The sequence below is a fragment of the Anarhichas minor genome, unplaced genomic scaffold, assembly GCF_050575085.1.
Source record: "Anarhichas minor isolate MPS153535 unplaced genomic scaffold, ASM5057508v1 ptg000003l, whole genome shotgun sequence".
NCBI classification, from domain to species: Eukaryota; Metazoa; Chordata; class Actinopteri; order Perciformes; family Anarhichadidae; genus Anarhichas; species Anarhichas minor.
In genome coordinates, this window is record NW_027466449.1 from 8,621,508 (window position 1) to 8,641,626 (window position 20,119).

Genomic DNA, 20,119 nt, shown 5'->3' on the forward strand with positions numbered 1-20,119 from the left:
AGGACATTGCATCCAGCGGTTCTCATGAGGACTCATATGCTGAATTCCATTTTTATTAAAACCAATAGACCCCATGGACAGGTTCACATCACATGAGGGGGAGGTATGAGTAAGTGTGTGTGTGTGTGTGTGTGTGTCCTGTCTGACCGGATAAAACATTGTCATTTCCTCACACGTTCCCTGATTATTGAAACAGGCAGGGATGAGATACACATCTGTCCAAATAGCCGTGGCAAAACAAGATAACAACACAAACATATAGACCACACACACACACACACACACACACACACACACACACACACACACACACACACACACACACACACACACACACACACACACACACACACACACACACACACACACACACACACACACACACACACACACACACACACACACACACACAGTATTGGGAAACAAGGTGTATTACCTTGACCCACCTCCATGTGGAAATGAGGAAATCTGGGTTTTTGTACCACCTACACACACACCACATTCTGGCTTTGATTCTCTCCCTCTCTTAACCATGTCTTCTTTGTGCCCCCATCTCTCCTCCACCCTCATATCCTTGTTAAGTATATTATGCAATATGTGGGAGCGAAGAGGAACGCATGTAAAGTCAGAGCTGCCTTTGAGGGAATTAAGATCAACAGGAGTCGGAGGGAGTCGGAGGAGTGATAAAGAGGAGAAAATGGAGACAAAGAATTGGCTTCAGGACACAAGGACAAAGAGAAACCGATAAAAAAAAAAAAAGCATTGGTTGAGAACGGTGAGAGAGGAGGGAGCCATGTGTATTAGGGTGCATGATGAGGTGATGGTTGGTTGCCATGGTAACGATGCCATGGGGGGGTAATGGTTGCTATGACTCCTGCTACTAGGCGTGGGGAGAGGCGCACCGGTTCTTGCGGCTCACTGGCCCGGATGCAGGACTGCAGATGGCTGTGTGTGTGTGTGTGTGTGTGTGCAGATGGCTGTTCTAGACCTGTCCTTCACTGTACAGGAGGAGACAAAGGACCGCACTCTCAGCATCCCCGCACTTCGATTGCCATGGTTACACTGATTCCCTCGCTCTCTCTAACTCGCTCCGTCTCTCGTTGTCTCTCTTTCTCTGAGAGCCCACTACATCCGTCGCATGAACCACATTGCGGAGGTGTGACCTACATCAGACGCACACATTGTCTGGAACCCATACAGCTAACGATGGACCTTAAAGAACCTCAAGCAGAGCTGCAGAGAGGATTTTAGAAGCACTGAGGATCTTGAGTCCCAAATCCTCCCATCCCCACAGCAAATGATTAAGATCACAGCTTCAGTGCTCCAGTCAGACTCATTATACTACTGAACTGGGTCAAAAATGACTACATCAGTCAGCACATCAGCTATATCAGGCGAGTGAAGTCCTGGCTAGAAAACAACTTTTGACTCAATCACAGCCTGAACAATAATAAAAGTCCCAAACCTCTGAAGCAGCAACAACAAGGTATTATGGTTTGTATGGATCAGTGTAGATCAGTGACCAACAACTATCTATGGCCACACTAGATCATTTTCTATACTATACTTTAATATACAAATTACAATTAACAGTTCAGCTCTTAATGCAGCTTTAAAACCCCAACAAAAGACCAAAAGGGAGCATTTTTGAACAATGCAGCTAGCCAGCATGCAGTGTGTGTGTGTGTGTTGTGGTGAACATGGATTGCTGCAGATGTGTTAAATATCATGGGTGTGCATAGAATACTTAATCAGGCTTTGTCTCTGATGCCCATGTCCTGCTGCCTGTCGTGTGTATTTGTGTGTTACAATGACAGTGTATGACACATCATTCAGCCCCTCATCAATAGCTCACTGGATTAACAGCTTAATCAACACTACTGTAACCTACACACACTGCTAATGCATCTGTATGTCGTGGCAATGCTTGTGTGTGTACGTCACTTACCACTATGGCTGAGTTTCTGCGGGAGCCGATGGGTGTGGTAGGAAGGGAGTTGAGAGTGGGACTCGTGTTGAACTCTTCAGAGCTCAGGTTGTCTGAGCCGTCACTCAAACCGCTGCTGATGGAACTGCTCTCATCCCAACTAAAAGACACAATGACAAAGAAGATGTGTCAGATAATATGCATATACCAAAGCAGGCTGCTTCTGCAATCATCATGGAAATACAGTGGAGTACAAAAAATATATTGAGTCAGCTGGAATGAGTTGCAATTGAGAGCTCGTGAAAATTTGTTAGCGAGCAGAATACGAAGTCGGGCAGGTAAAAGTAATGAAATTAATTGGCTAAAAGTAAAGGGGAACCAATAAAAACAGTTTAAAGTAAAAGATGGTTGATATAGATATCGAAAAGTAATTTATAAATAGTTCAAATAGTTCGCTAAATGTAAAGAATATGCAGTCAAATAGTTAGCTTACATGAATGAATAAATGGTTACCATAGATAGCTCCTGCAAACATGATACAGTTGTACCGGTACGTCTTAAAAATAGTTAAAGAACAACTGAATAAATGTACCACATCTTGTAGTGAGGAGAAAGATGTAATGTCCTACCTAACATATTTGCTATCATCCTTCATCAAAAGTGTCATTTCATAGCCTACATCAGTGTGTTAGACTGTTTGTGAACTGCAGTAATTAGGTTAACAGACAAAAACAAAACAATCTGCGGCAACGAACTGGATATCTCCCCGAGGTTATACACTGCATGAACTATGAAAGCTCCACCAGCTCAGTTACATCGGCTCACTTGGCTCCATGTCTTCCCGTTTGTCTTTTGATTAAATATTCATAGACATAGACCTCATTTAAAACTCTGCCTGCACTATATACTTAACTTTCACACTGCATAGGATGCGAACACTTGGCAAGCTGCAATTTGGAGCGCCCTCGACATCATCCTAACCCACGCACATGCAAAAATAGCACTGAAGAACATATACACTGATGCATGCGCCCCCGAGTGCATGCAGTCTGTGCCAGGACTGTGAAGTCTGTCCACTTGGCACACATCTGCCTAGCCAATTTTCTTTTCCCCCTAAAGAGCAATTGTTCTTAAAATCCTCCTGTGATATACAGGCTGTGGATGTTTCTACTGTGGTTACCTCTGAAAATCTAAAGCAATAGTATCGATAGACATAAAGCAAAATCACACTCAGATTATCAACAAACTATGATGTTCCATGTATACCAAAAAATGTTTTATGTTACAGGGTTGTACTTCTACGTACCCACTATTCCTCAATCTTCGCCTCAATCTTATATCACTCCTGATATTTGACAGCCAGAGATCATACAGTGCATGCTATTGAGTTAACTAGATTGCACCATGGTCATGGTCTCTTGTGTGGTCTACCCAGGAACTCGCTGCTAGAATCTAAACCCCAACCAGAAGAGATCACATTACTCCAGTTTTGTGTCCGTCGAAGGCTATTGATACACTTGTGGCTTTCAAGAATTGTTTTTAACATTCCTGTTTAATCTGCCTTTTCATTACTTTTTCTGTTTTTAGGTATTTTATTATTCTATTTGAGCTTATTTTCTTCCCTTGCCTTTCCATCGCCATTTCAATCACAGTTTAATTCTGTGTTGATTTTTGTCTTGCTGTTTTATTATTTAAATCCTATAATGTCCTTTGTCGACTTCAAATACAATTAGAGCTAATTAAATTTTCTGTATGTGCTTTTTAACAAACCTCAGAAATGTGGCTGCACTTGTAACATTCAGTTGGATGGGTTTTCCAGCGGAGAAAAGGTGATTTGAGCCCTTTATTTTATAATACTTGTATGGCTGATTACATAATTGTCTACTGTGTCTATTGACAGTGGAGAAGATGGTATTTTTGCCTCTTTACCAATATATTTCTCCATTAACTGTATGATTGTTGAATGGCACAATTCAAGAGATTCATTTTGAGATTTAAATTTAACCAATTAACTGTGAGGTGTGTTTGTGTATGTTGGTGCACATCCACATGTGCTTGAATATGTTAAGTGGGTCATGCTTAGGAAGTTAGGGGGTTGGGGTTTTATCTTATTAGGGTCAATAGGTTAGACGGATATCGTACTATACTGTAAAACAAGTTCAGAGGGTGGGGCTTGGCTAATGAGGTCATGTATACCGTGGCACATTGGGAGGACAGCGGCGGGCCTTCTGGTTGGGTGCCTGTATGGGTCACACTGTACCCTGGGGGTATTGAGGGTGGGGATCAGGGGGAGAGGGGACGAAGGGGAAGACCTCCCTGTCTAGCCCGTGAATATGTAGACACAAAAAAAGAGCAGACGAGATTTTACGTCTGAAGTGGCTGTCATGCTGCCTTGTCTATATGCCAGAGTAGGATTAAGGGCAAATTTAAGATTGGGTCAGACATATCCAAAGAGATATATTTCCGATTTTCTGGAACTAGGATGTCATACTTCCACTGGATTCTGATGTATTTTCATTTGCTACAGTATAGTTTTTTATTCTCAAAACAATGGAGAACACCAAAAACAAAAACATTTCTGGCAATTCCAATTTTGATTATTCATGTTTTGATTTGAACGTTTACACTTTTTCCATTCACCATGAGCTCATAATGTTTTTTAATTCATATATGCAATGAGACTTCTGATTCCACAATTTGTTCTACAACTAAATATGCCATTTTAAGACTTAATAAGAGATTTAGCACTTTAATAAGAAAGATGTTGGTCTTCCATATAAGCTCATGTTGGATTCCTGTTTTATACCAGATTTCTATTCACTCCTTGGGAGAAAAATGCACAAAGGAACTATTAAACTTTGAACTCATCCAGAGTGGATCTATATGAGCACAATACTTGTGCATATGATGTTCATTTCTCATTGAATAAACTTATTTCTGGAAGATAAACCTCTTCCAACACAGCTGTGGTTTTATATCAGCACCTCTCTGAAGCAACACCTTTCTCTTCATATCCTGTTATTCACTTCAAAGCTATCTGGGTGTCCACCAGAGCTTTTGTGAACAATAAAGCGCTCTCTGATGAATAATTCAGACCTGATAGGAAACAGAACAAATACAGTGGCTGCTGGATTAGGTGTCACTCAGCCGACAGGAACCCGCAGACGAAAATGAAGAGGTCAGGGGTCAAACATCATGTACAGCACAAGCTAAATGTGTGAATACTGGATATGAAAAAAGAAAATCAAGTATAAGAAAAAAATATTTGATTGAAAATCCAAAATCTACCAGACAAGGGGGAGACCACTAAAGGCTGCTTAGATGAGACTGAAAGACGCCTCAGACTCAGAAAGTAAATGAGAGCTGAGAGGACACGGCTGCCCAGAGGAACATAAGGTATTGTACAGTTATGTGTCTGAATTTCAGTGTGACTGTCTTGGCAATGATTTGATCCGCAGAAATGATGTTCAATCACACTTCAATGACCCACGCTTCTCAGTTCTGAGAGTAGGAAATCTTTACTCAAGTTCCAAAACTTAAAAGTTTTTTTGTAAAATACTGTCTGTCCAAGTTATTCCAAAGGTTTTCTGGTTGAAAAAAATAACTTTCTTATTTCCAAGCCAAAACCTGATACCCTCAATCAGTGTCTGCCAATATACGACTGCACCAGATCCACCGTTATGTCGTCCAGCTTCGTCTACAGTCCTCCATCAACACCCCTTGGTGAGATAAAGGGAAGCTTGAAAAAAGGGGATACTCAAGAGATACTCAAGAGAAGAGGATGAAGTGGCGTGTGGGGAGAGAAGAAAGAACTGAAATGTCAAACATGAAAAAGAGAGAGCTATAATGGAAAGAGAAGTGCTCTTGATGACACATAGAAAACCTCCTTAACATCTCAGGACACGATGAACTCTCTCAAGAGGATTGTCTCTCAACTCTCCCTCAAAACTTACAACTCGTGTACTCTATCTCAATCAGCTCCATCCTTCCTTCCTTTCTTTAACAGCAGCTTCTGAAACCGCCTGTTATAATCTCTCCTCACTCCGCCTCGTCTTATTCATTCTTTAGCAGCAGCTGCAGAGACCGAGGGATAATATTAGCACCCAAATCATCTACATCCCCCCTTTCATAGATTAGCAAGTGTCTCACTGCAAGCACCCACTTCCCTCTCACATTTATAGTCATGTAAATCAGCCAAACCTACATTATAACTTCCTCTAAAAAAAAAAAAAACACCAGCCAGCAATAGTACTTTAACACATACATCATTGTAAGATGTTTTCAAAGTACAGGGTGCAAATAAACCACATCTATATGCCCTGTGGATGTTAAATATCAATGGTCTATTGTGACTTTAGACCTGGTCTCAAGCTACAGAACCCAGCTGGGGGGAAAGGATCAGGACACTGACAAATGGAACCCTATGACTGTAATTTCATGAGCAAAATCAATATCAATGTTGATTCAATTTAGGCTGCAATAAATGTCAATTAATCTGAGCGGCGCTTGATTAAACTCATTCTTCACCTCCACCTGACCTATGATTTCTTTCTGTGCACTGTGCAATATGCAGCCTCTCAGCCACATGGACACATTCTGTCATCCAGAGGCAGCGGCACACAAGCGGTTTCCTACTCTAAGAAAAGCCACAATGAGTCCAGAGCAAACTTAAACTACGTCATCTCTCAGAAAGTGAGAACGTTTAACGCAAGCTGCAACATTTTTCAAATGGTTTGAATAGTTCATTTTAATTTTGCAGATTGATAAAGGTCATGGTGGTTAATACAAACAACATCGTCCTTTCACAGAGACATGATGTCTTTGTTCCTTGTAGACTGCAGAGAGGACCGGCACACCCACACAAACACTGTGCCTCACACACTATCAAGAGAACAGTTGAATAGACGCTGTTGACCTTAATAGTCAGCTTTTATTAACAGACATCTGTGTTCCTCTACTATTCAGACTATGGAGCTAATTGCTCTGATCTCAATGCGAATGGTCTTTTTTTGCTGCTCATTATGAGAGCTCTGCACTCCCTTCTCGCTCCGTCTCCTCTTCTCTCCTGACCTCTTTGAGGTTGAGGGATGGGAGAAAGAAAGTGAGAGCAATCCACTAGATCCAGAAGGAAGAAAAAGCCACAGCAAAGACAAAGCAGCTTTGCCTGCGGTTTGTGAGAGCAGTGCTTGCTGGGAGTTGGAGTCTTGCCAGCCTCAGGGAGCAGACTTAACAGTATTGGTTGATAAGCTGTTCCATCTAAACAAACATTAGTTAAAACTGCATGGAGGCCATTTGGAGGAACGCGATATTGAAGCTCTCATGTGTTGGGGCGAGTAGAATTTTTGACTTTGCTGCATGATCAGAGGATGGGTAGTGAATGTGGAAGAAGACAGACTTACTGTCCTACACAAAAAGAATAAAAAAAATAAAAAATGTAAGTAATTACCTGATCAACAGAGGAAGCCGCTAAAGCCACCACACTTCGCACACGGGCGCGAAGGCATGCCAGGAGTGCACACACGGACTTTTGGGACTCCAGCGCCAACTTTCAAAATGTGTCGTCATGGGTACCTGACCAACCCTGGCCGGCCCGAGGCCGCCAGCCCAAAGCAATGGGTGTCAATGACAGCCATAACCACAGGAAGCCGCTAAAGCCACCAAACTTCGCACACGGGCATGCCAGGAGTGCACACACAGACTTTCGGGACTCCAGCGCCAACTTTCAAAATGTGTCGTCATGGTTACCTGACCAACCCTGGCCGGCCCGAGGCCGCCAGCCCAAAGCAATGGGTGTCAATGACAGCCATAACCACAGGAAGCCGCTAAAGCCACCAAACTTCGCACACGGGCGCGAAGGCATGCCAGGAGTGCACACACGGACTTTTGGGACTCCAGCGCCAACTTTCAAAATGTGTCGTCATGGTTACCTGACCAACCCTTGCCGGCCCGAGGCCGCCAGCCCATATAGATAATGTTAGTGCACTTATGAAAAGCCTGCCAGTGAACAACAGATCAATAAAAAGGAGGAACAAAATGTCATCATCAATCTTGTTTTCTAATTATAGCTCACTTTGCAACAATGTCAGAATATTCCAGCGTACCAGCAAGGTGAAATGATGCCGAGTAATGTTGTTTGTTAGACCTCAAGGATACACGCGCGTTTTGGTGAGGAACATTGAGTGTAGTGTAACTTTTGCTTGTTTACCAGAAAACTTTTTAAGGCGGCGACAGTGCTAATGCAATCTGGCCAGTGTGGCAGAACTTACTATTAGACCTGTTGGATCATAGTGGAGCAGATGAGATGAGAATATAGAGGACAGTCTGAAGGTGTTAGCTAGTCGACAGAGTTTAAGGAAAGGCCGGCAGCAATGATACAGGAACAGAGGCATAAAAAAAGGCTCAAGATAATGTGCATGATGTCGCACAAAAGTAATGGTGAGATGAGTAAACGGGTTTAACTCTTTGTACCCTCATGGGGTTAAACACATTTTATACAGGGTGATATTTGGACACAGTGTCTCTCACTTGTGTAAAAGCATGGAAAGTGTTTCTGCAGTCCTACAATGGACAGGAACTTTCCATTCCTATTAAAATCCACAGTGTCACATGGCAGAGCCCAAAATGGCTAAATCAGACGGGTTCCTGGTTGAAGTGATGCCTTTTCAGGCAAATGGAAAGTAGGGCACTGCCAGAGTGGCACTGGGCAGTCGGCTCAGAAACCGGAACGCATGAAAGGGCTGCTGAAGTCATTAGATCCTTTAAAGACTGAAGATGTGAGACTGTGACTGGTGCTAGAGATGACAATTTGGTGAGATGCATTGTCGGTGCTTATGTATCGGTCTGTACAATTCAGTATTTGCAGATAGATCTCAGAACCGCTTGAAGAGGCAGAAAACAGCAGGACAATCACTCTTAGTAATGTGAGGGACACCGAGAGGACACATCTGCCTATACACATAAAAAACAAAACAAAAAAAAACTGAAATACACTCCTCAACCATTGCACCACAAAAATACCCTAATTCACCTTACAGCAAGTGTATGAATAATGTTATTTAGTTTGACAGACAGAATCAACTAAAAAATGAAAATGAAAATGAGAAATTCAACAGCAACATTAGAACTTGGTGTCTGCTTCAACATCCTCTACAGGTGTCAGCCTAGATTCATAAAAACAGGATGTGGCATGACAGTTCTCACAAATACCCAGTGGCACTGGTGTAAACACACATCCACACTCACAAAACTAAATGACTCATTTGCAGGGGGGAGAAGCATGACTGACACACCCATCATCATGCGATGCTCCTTCTCTCCAACAGTCAGGGCTGCACTGACCATCTGCAAGACTGAGACTTAAATGCAGAAGAGTTGATTTAGAAATTCAGAAATTACATAATCTATCTATAATCCAATCTATGTGCATAAACCGGCATCAAATATGTGTGGAGGAGCATTCACCTGATAAGATCGAAAGAGAAGGTGAATGTGGCTTATGTGCACAGATGGCTAACAATATGGGTCCCTGGACCGCTTCTGCAGCCTATCATCAGGAGAAAGACTAACACACAGATCTGTGTTTCACCTTGGTGGCTTATAAACACATAGCAGATTGTCCAACAAAATCATTATTTTCCAATCAAATGGAGAGTAGAAATAGGAGCGGTTGGGATGTTATTGAAATATTCTTCCTGGCTGGATGAGCATCGAAAACATTCTGTAGGTTGATTGTTTAAAATGCATAGATTTTCCATCACCGCCGCACCATATAGGGCCATGAAAGAATTCCCTCTGCAGGCCAAGCCCTTATTATATCTTGAAAGCCTCAAACTCTGACACACAAGGTAAAGTTAAGACTGCAGACAGTAAAACTATGTCTACGATGATCATGTTATATATTAGCTATCTGTGATTGTACTTCAGTTGCAGGCGGATTGATTCCATGCGTCATGTCAGCTGCTTGTTTCCATAAAGTATCAGCCATCTGCTGCGCTGGAGTCACGGTATGTTGTTATAAGAGAAACACTGCTATACAGGCTGGGCTGACCCTTAGCTTCACTCATAAATAACCACTTTTTAACCATGACGTGTTGTTGTCTGCACTTGGGGCACTTGTAGAGTAATTAGCAACAAATCTCTAGTTAATAATGGGTTTTAATTAACCACCCAATACAGGTTCTCTGCTGAGTTGGTTTGTATAACACTAACAGTAAATCATTGACAGGACCCAATTAAAAACTACATTGTGCAAGCAGCCATCCGTTGGGTACACACTAAACAGAGAAATTAATTTCCTCTTCAGTGTTTTTTTATGATTTCCTCCCCGTCCTATTTCCATGCTGTGGAATGGAACAATGTGTAATGGCTGCTTGGACAGTCTTTTGTACACACACACACACATGCACACACGCCACACGCAGCAGTATTTGTGCATTACAGGGGATTACAGAAAAGGCTGGAATTAATGGGCTCGTAATTACTGCTAATTCCATCTGCCAACAGGATCAGAGCAGACCAGGGGCCTCAGCTAGCGGTCCTGTAAGTGTGTATATGTATGTGTGCCGTGGTGTGAGTCCAAGGAGGGAAGTAGGAGGTCACATCCCTAAATGGCCATTGCTGTTGTGCCTTTGACAGGCATATCTCTGACAGCTATGGCCTAGGGCTTTAGGACACAAATACACACACACATATACACCCTCACAAACACATCCAGTGCACTAAATTGCCATTGTCCCCTGGAGTGAAGCTTGAATTAGCTGTCAGAAGTGTGTGATGTGAGTAGCTGGTGGGAACGCTAGCTTTGCTCAAGTCGCTGCTCTGCTGAGGGTTACACTAAGCCAGCCAGGCTGCGTATTACTGACTTTAAGGTACATTATTCTTCCAAGGTTTCCTTGCAAAGACGGGGACACATTCTGCAAATGCTTGGGGCTTTTTGGATGGAAAGTTAAAGCACTGAAAAGGCACTCAGATGCATCAGGAATCCTGGTCAGTGAAATGTTTGTCTGAGTGTGGGGGAGGTGGAGAGAGATGGGTGAAAACTGTACAGCTTAAGAAGAGAAAAAATTGCTCCAGCAAAATTCTCCCCGGACAGCAAATTTATCTCTGAATCTCATCTCTCCTCCTGATCTCTCCAGGGTGGACAGACGAAGTTTGCTCAGAGTTCAACACGTCACAGCTGAGAGCGGACTTGGCTCTGAACTACTTCATCCCCGTGAAATTAAACAGGACAGAAGAAGCAGCGGAAGGCTCCAAGCTTCATATAAGGAACTTTAAGCGGTGAAATACTCTTGGAACCAAACATTGAGTGACTGTTGATCACGCTGACGCCATCTGGGTCATCTTGATCTTCTACTATCGTAAGCCCCAAAAAGGCAAACAGTAGTAGCTGGGAGAGGTGTGGAGAAGATTCTTCTTTGTGTTGTCTTCTTCTTACTCAGCTCAAATAGGGTCAAAGTTTAAAGGTTACTGCCCCTCAGGTTAAACAACTGATGCAGGGCTTTGAATGCAGCCACAATACAAACAATGCCCTTTGAACGCATTTAGCATGCATGAAAGCATCGCTAAATAGAAATGGAAGAAAACTTTCTCTCCACACGTCACTCTCCAAGTGATTTTATGCCCTCAGTGTAAAGAGCATGAGAACTCAGGTCAAAGCATGTTTGATTTCACAAGACATTAAAATGTCTCAGTGTGTTAGGTGGTGACCAGCAGAGCTCTTATATGACCCAATAACCCTTGACCCCCAAAGTACCCTGAGCCAAGGTCCTTTTGTTCTCTACAAGAGAGCAGGAAGCAAAAGAGGGACAGCACTCCTGGGACAAGGTGGAACAGCCTTTTATATCACCTCCATAAGTAGTTCAGTCTGGGGTGCAGTGTGGAGCGCTTCCCAGCTACAACTCAAGGGCTAAAAACTGAGGAGGAGCTAACAGGGGGAACCCCGGCAAGCAGAGGCCCAGGGCAGGGGTTGGATCCCGGGGTAGAATTTCCTCTGGTCTCCCTCCAGACATGTCAACGACAACAACACAGAGTGAAATATGACACAGCTAACTTGTTGGGTTTTGGGAAGGGCAAATGTTGCACGGAAAATTTTGATAGGATGGTATTCACTTCTAGAAATGAGGATACTGTCAATGTTTGCAGCACTGTAAAATGCATCACAATAGGGAACTATCTCCCTCCAACACACACTGTCATACACACATGCATGCAAATATAGCAGATTAGGGAACTATGATGTCAGCATTATGTGAGCTGTGTTTAGTGCTTGAGTCACAACAACTGCTCCGTAAATTAATAACATTTCAGGGAGGCATCCTCTCCCGACACAAATAATTGTTTTTCCCTCCTCTGCCTTCAACGTTAAGGTCAGTGCTGTATCTTCTAATGACAACAGCTACTCAACTAATGCCACCACTTGATTGTGTGTTAATCTCCCAGATTAGTACGGACAACAGCAGTCAGTTTCCACATTGCTGTGAGATGTTAAACGTGCTGACTGGAGTGGGTCAGTGGATTGTCGGCTGATGGTACTTAAGAGTCAGTTTTGGGGTAAATAAAGAGTGCATAACCTGAGATGGACGGAAAGAAAAAGAGAAAAATAGAGAAAGCAAAAGCGTGTGAATCAAATGTGATTGCATAGCTTTTATTTTAATCAAATCAAAGAGGCTACAGATCTGAGTAGAACACCACTAAGCACCTGCCAAAGGTTGTCCAAACACCACCTGAACAAAAACGAATGAAAGACCCATTGACTGGAGCAGAGATACTCTTTCACTTCTTCTGGCTGAGATAAAGCAGACAACTATGAAAACACACATATTACTCCCATGCTGTGGGGTGGGGTGGGGGGGTACAGTTAGGACAATGTATGTGTGTGTTTCAGTGTGCATTCGTGAGCACATGTGGTGGTGACCGACATGCCCTGGGGGCGCACCCTGCAGGAGCACGCACCCATCACCTGCTGTCACTCACGACACACGAACTCTGGTCATGCCAATTAAAGTTGTTACAGTGAGTTTGGGAGACATTCTTTAGCCTCGGGCTGCTCAAAACACACACACTTCACATTCCAGCAAGTGTATTCTGGGGTCCCACTCCCTAATCCTCCAACATATGCAAACGCACACATGCATACCATCGCATGAGTGCACAGACACACAAAAATAAAAAGACGGATCCAGAGGTTCCAATAAAACCAAAATGTGCAGCCTCAAGTACGTTGCCAATCATCTCACTTTCAATTTATCTCAAAGAAAATTCTGAAAGTTTCAATGCAGGACATTGTCTGAGTTTTTTTTACACACTCTACATTTCCTAGAAAACTACTTTACTATCAGGTGAAAATAACATCCAGAGGTTATTATTCTCCACGGCCATTTGAGGTTAGGCTTTTAGCTTTCTCTCTCGTCCCCAGCAAGCCTGTTAAGGTGCACTGTTGTCTGGCTGTAGGTCCTTCTCTAGCTTTGATGTAACAGAGGAACTCACTAAACCACGGGGGTGCCACCTCATGAAAATATGAGCTCTGTTTGTGAACACAGACTCCTGTGTGTACAATAAAAAAGTGCATGTGTCTTACAAGCACAGGTTACAAGCATCTGTTGTTTCGCTCTCAGGTGTCTCTAATGACCTTGTTGGCAGGGCAAGTAAAACGTGTTCACTTGATTGCAAAACATCAAGAGTCAGTGGCCATATGAAATTACTCCAGCCGTATGTTTTTCACCATTTTGGCCTTCCGTCTCCATTGATCTGAACTTTTGGCCACCAAAAATTAAGGCATTTGTGAATAAAACTGAAAATGCTGGCAGTGTGGAGTAAATAAAGAAAAGCTTTTGTGAAAATTCCAGGCGAAAATTGTCAGCTGCTGGATCGAGTACCATGCACATGCCCAGTAGAAGAGATTTAAATGTGGATTACTCTGCCGTTTCTATGTGAACAGGACTTTATTTTGAAACATCCAAAAACATGCCTGTGTTGGTAAAAGGCGTTCAAAACCTAATGTGTGTTTTCAAATGTATCTGCATGTGTGTGGACATGTTTGCGTGCTGAAGATTAATAAAAACCTGTTCATGAATCATGAGGGTGTGACAACAATGCCAACAGGCCACTGACCCTCCTAACTCATCCAGTGGCTGAGACAGCAATGTGTGTTTCCAAAGCAACTGAATCTATCTTTAAACCTGAGCCCTTGACTCAAGCACGACGGACAACATTTGTGTGTTTGTGTGTGTAAACAACAAAATACTTATTTATTAAAATGTAAAAGGTAGAAGACATGAGGGCTGTCAGCCAACAGGTGCCACCTGACAAACATTTCTCAATAGCGTGATGAATGTTCCGTTTCACTACCCTCCATCATACAGATGGATATAATTATGATATATTAATTACAAACATTATGGATTTCACCTTTAATTACCATGCTGGGTCTCCAGTGAAGCAGCTGATGGCTGTTCAAGTAATCAACCAATCAGAGGTGCACTGACCAACACTTCCCATGGACGACTAAACGATATCAGCTACAACACGAGCCTGGTCTTCATCACAGTAACCGTTGCACCATTTGTATTTAATCAAAATAAACCGAGAGGATTTAGGCGTGACTCGCACTAATGAGTGATGTCACCACATCGTAAATCAGTTATTTGGACGGAGGTTGTGTTGTTAATCAGGAGCGGACCAAGATAGGGGTGGGCCATGCTGAGCTTTTTGTATATTGTTCAGATGACAACACACAGGGACAGACAAGTTGTTGTTGGATTGCTTTCAACATGACTAATAGAGTTGATCAAATCTCTGTGTTGTCTGGAACTGGTTAGCTAATGATGGATGTTTAATGTTTATTTATGCACACACATATGGTGACACAGACCACATGTGCAGAGTCACACACTTGCTAATACCACGCCTGGCCTCCATCATATAGTTTATCTGTGTTTTTGACAGAGGGTCCATTTAAGCACATGTGTTCAACTAAAACACGCAGATAAATACAGCCTGTCCTCTGGGTCTCAAACTGAAAATGTATGTGTGTGTGTGTGTGTGTGTTTCAGTGGTTTAGATGGTGAAAGTGTTTGTGTCTGTTGCGTGTGCGTCTCATGCCCCGATATCAGACCACTCTGCCCTAATGGGTTTACATAAAGAGTCGATGGATGCTATAGTGGTCAGTCAACCAAAAAGAGCAAAGCTGACCCCCACCCCCTGAAAACCCTCCACAGAGACATAATCAATAAAAGCATCTCTGTCCCTGTTGTCTTAATGTTTTTCTAGAGCAAGTCAACTCCATGATTAAACAGAGAATAATATAGTTAATTCTTAATAATAAAGATAATTTTCAGTATCTTTTTATTCCACAAATACAAGTAATTTATAAAAGTACATCTCCTCAGTCACCATCAACGACGTACTTATACCAGCTGACCTATATTAGCCCACGCATTGAGACATACAATTAGATAATTCTCACATGGCGTGGGTATATGGTGCCGCGGAGGCTTGCTGCTGTTCACCCAATCACAGCATATATAGCCAATACCAGGAGAAGGCGTCGTTCAGAATGTAGGTCAGCCGTTCAGAATGCGGTTCGGTCCTGCAGCGGATCAATGCGAACACACCCACTCGCATGCATACATGCCTCTGCCCTCCAAGCAGCATACCAGTTGTCATCGCATGCAGCTTAAAACAATGCGCATCAGAAATCACAGAAACACTTCATGCACACACGCACATTATGCGCGTACACATCCACATGCAGCGTTCAAAACCATTGGCACTTTACTATTCTCATTAACTTGGATGATTTGCAGTAATGTGTTTCATTTGATGTGGATTCCTTTTCGGCTGAGGCAGGAACATCATCCTGCCTTATAGACGCTGCTTAAATAGTCTATATACAAACCCGACATAAAAAGAGACAGCGCTGATCCAACATATGGCTTTGCGCATTGAGGTCCGTGCCTATATGCTGAGTAGACTATAGCTCCATCTATACACACACCAAAGGCCTGTTCTTTACTCGGCGTCTAGACTAAGATATATTATCATATAACCACCCAATATGAGCGCACGCCTGTCACAATAATGAAACGTGCCACCATGCAGCTGTTGGAGTTTTATCAATGAGACGTGCTGCTGCGTTTTACGCACTGGCTCCGCCGGAGCTTCTACAACCCATTCACCACTATCAGATACCTCACGTTTGTATGGCGTGAAGATCATCAAAAGCATTGTCGCCAGTGTGTCAATTAGCTTTTCATCCGGCATTCTCAGTCACATGCAGGCTCTGGTCTCATCTATTACCTTGACAGAAAGTGCATTGTCCTCGCCGCGCGCTGCGGAGCCGGGAGCTGCAGCATTTTCCCGTTCAGCACGCGCCCGCTCATTCTACAACCGTCCAGCTTTCACGCCGCTTTGTTTCCGTTTGGCATGTCCCGGCCCTGAAGCAAGAGAGTACACGAATAGACCGGTGCTTTCCACCGCTGGTAACCGGGGAACCGCCTGTAAGAGTCAGCGGCGTTAACTGACTGACCCACTCCCGCAGTGCCTCCACTCTAACACACACTCTCTCTAACACACACACACGCTCACGGAAGAAGGGAGGGAGGGAGGCGATGAGCAAGGGAGGGAGGCATGGCTAGAAAGGCAACACCCAGAATTCCTCCTCCTCCTTCCGCCCCCGTTTCGCTGATCGCGACCAGCTGTGCCTTTCCGAAAAGCGAGACTTTAACGCGCATCCAGCCGCAGGATAAAAAAAACCGCAGTCATCATTCTCTAAAAGAAAGCCACAGCTCAAAGACATTTTCACACTCTTGAATCTCCAATCAACACACGAGACAGCCTACTGCCAGCACTCACTCAACCCTCTGATACCAAGTCAACGCTGGCTTTCATTCATTCATTAGTTTTACATTATGCAACAGTAGTAGAAGAAGTGATTGGATAATTTTGTTAACTAACAATTAAAGTAAAGCCCTCGCATTCAAAAATAATAAATGTACCGAAGCATCAAAAGTTGATGTACTCATTATACAGGATTGCCCAGAATGTATGATTGGATTGTTATCACTGATGCACTAGTGTATAATATGGTACCACTTTTCAACCAGGCACAGTGTTTATAAGTGGTACCTATGGCTTTACTAATGGTTAATAATTCCTTCAGGCTTTATATCCGTAAAAAGAAAAAAGTTCAGGTTGCCAGGTTGTGAAAAATGCTTTTGGCTGAGATATATATCCTCCTTTTCCTTTTTAGCTCCTTAGTCCATAACTTCTGTAAAATAGCTGCAGAGTATTATTACAAGAGACCTGATGACTTATTGTCAAATGAGTAGATCATTAGTAATGGATCTATTTAATGCTGTAATGGATGTGGATCGAATTTCGACTGTTTCTTATGGTTGGATACGTCAAACTGTGCCATGAAGCATTAGTATAAAGTGGTATATAATGGATATACTACAGTGATGTACTGTAAAATCTCACTACAGTACCCAAGTAAATACACTTCATAACTTTCAACCTCTGTCATAACATTAAAAGCAAAACTTTAAATAATATGGGCTTTATTATGGGGAGACCATGACAACACATATCTCTGAAATAAAACAAACTTTGATTTACACAATACTATCTTTCAACAGTTGCCCAGTGTCCAGGAGAAATGCTGGCTAAAAGCCAATACAACGATGATATAAATTGAACTAGTTTAGGATGTAATGAAGCAGTGAGGGTAAATGACTATAGTGTTTCTATTGTAACAGAATGTGTATTGGCTATTGGAGACTTGCAGAGAAATAGAGTGGGTATCATGTATCCACTCCCCCTTGAGTTCTGCCCCCTCACAACCAGTGGTCTTTAAACACTTTAAGCAGTGAGTGGACCCCAGTGAATAGATCTGCCTGACTGCTGGATCTGTTCAATAAGTGAATGAAGGGTGAGAAAGACAGAGACAGACAGGGGGGAAGGGAGGGCTAATCAACACTGTCCTTTCAGTGAGGAAAATGGTGTGAGTGGTCAAGAAAGAAACAGCTAGAAAGCTTGGGAAACATAGACACAGTATTAGAAAGAAAGAGATAATTAACGTGCCCCTTTTAAGTGCAGAGGGAACAAAGACAGGATTATTCAGGCTACTGCTCCCCCGTACCATAGGGCCAGGTGGGCAGTGGGCACACAGTGTGTGTGCATGTGTGTGGGTGTCTGATTGGCACTATGGCATGCTGAACTGCAGGTGTGCGGAGCCACTGCCATCATTGTTGCCCAGCGTTACTAATAAATAGAAAGGAAAACAGTTTCTATGCGCATGCAAGCACACAAACACTCCCACAAAAACTCACACACACACAAACGCTCCCACGCACACACACACACATGAGCAATCCTCCTTAAGTCACTGTGAGCCTTTGCTCTAATTTATGTCAACTCTCATCCGAGTTTCTGGAAAGGGTAGCTGGACAGCGCTCTGCGTCTGTCTGGCCAGCTTTTACTTTGACCACTGACTCATGCCCAGACATGCCTGCTGTCTACCTCTGTTTATTTGCTTCTCCTCATCAAAGAGTGTCTCTTTCTTCACTACCACCCTCCTTTTCACTCTGTATCTAAGACCACAGTCTTTGTTTTCAATGTCTGTATGTGTGTGTGTGTTTTTGGTGCAGTAGGCCAGTATAATTAGGTGGTGATGTAACTGTGTAATGACAGTATACAGGCAGGGTCATCCATATGACCCTGGGAACCTGTCACTCCTCTGCTGATGAAAGAGACAAGCGACCTGGGAAAGCTCATCCCCCTTATCAGACCCGGAACACACACACAGACACACAGATGCACATTGAACACTTGCTAAGCCACAAACTGTATATAAACAAACATAAAACACCCCCCACACACATTTATCAGACTGAAATACTCCTCTTCATAATCACACAAAGAAAATTCTATCACTTCTATTATTATCAACTTAGAATTCAACTGTCATCCTCAGATGTCTTTTATTTGGCCTTATCACTCAGAAACCTTCACACTATAACACTTGCTTTCCTCACTCTCTACCTGTCCACACGCACACATGCACACACACACACACACGCACGCACGCACACACACACACTAAAAAGATCCGTGAACACATACATTCTTTTGTCTGATTTCCTGGCAAATAGCCAGAGCCAAATCATAGTTGGTATACCAGCCTGCATGTTCAGTCTAGTAGCTCACTAACATAACAACAGACAAAGGTTTTAGAAACCCAAATGCTGAAAACATGACCTCACAGTCACACACTCGGGGTTGAACATCAAAGTGTGCGTCCCCCGTCTGAAAAGGTGCTCTTGTGGTTAATTTAGGGACCCTCCATGTCTGGACCACCAAAAGCATCTAATTAGGCTCTTGCTTGGAGAGAGCGCTGTTCTCAAGGTCTGCTCAGAAAACTTGACTTCAAAGATGGTTTGTCTTCCAAGAGACAGAGAGGAACAAGAGGAGCAAGAACAAACCCACAAACAGAAAAACGCCACCATACTAAACGGTTCAAATATAGATCAACAGGTTCCTGCAACCGGTTCAGCAAAAATAATGAGGATATGTTCACTGTTGGGAGCACTGGTGCATACAGGGCAGGTTGAGATTAAGAGATGGCTTAATGAGAAGAATAGGAAGGGACAATGACGGTGGGAGGGCAGAAAGAGAAGTGTGTGACTAATGTCGAAACAACTCAAGAGAATAACACAGTGGGAGTCAATGGGAGGAAGGCAAAGTTAATTCTTATGCGGATTACAAACCCCCATCACACCCCACTGTTAACCCTCTGAAAGGCTCAGCTCTAGTGTGCACGTTCTATAGACGTGTGTGTGTGTGTGTGTGTGTGTGTGTGTGTGTGTGCGCGCAAAGATTTGAGGCAGCTTCCATCCAAAAGCTTGTCCTTAACCATGCAGATTCATTTACCCCCTACAGAGGAACCAAGCATGTACTTTAAAGGCGGTATAGATCTAGAGGGAGGGCATGAATGAGTGAGAGCAAGGTGAGGGGGAGTGTGTGTGTGTGTGTGTGTGTGTGTGAGTGTGTAGTGGGGGGGTGTCCTTTACTGTGGGAACCAATCTTCAGGAATGAACCTATTCATTTGTTAACAAAATAGTCTTAATGACAAAACATTTTTTACATAAATAGTAAAAGAGATTAAATATATTTACATTAGTATTACTATGTTTA

The 20,119-nt window shown here is 43.0% G+C and overlaps 1 protein-coding gene across 2 annotated transcripts in view; it reads right to left on the reverse strand.

Moving 5' to 3' along the window:
• Nucleotides 1-20,119, reverse strand: part of nav1a (neuron navigator 1a) — a 64,282-nt gene that overhangs the window by 20,859 nt on the left and 23,304 nt on the right. Inside the window, exons 1-2 of one of the 2 annotated variants that reach the window (XM_076096426.1) lie at nt 16,223-16,497; nt 1,949-2,087 (exon numbers count right to left, since the gene is read on the reverse strand). In XM_076096426.1, coding sequence (XP_075952541.1) covers nt 1,949-2,087; nt 16,223-16,305 — 222 coding nt within the window. In that variant the 5' untranslated portion in view covers nt 16,306-16,497. Of the gene's footprint in view, nt 1-1,948; nt 2,088-16,222; nt 16,498-20,119 lie in introns of those variants that run through there. The other variant, XM_076096434.1, reaches the window with a different exon arrangement.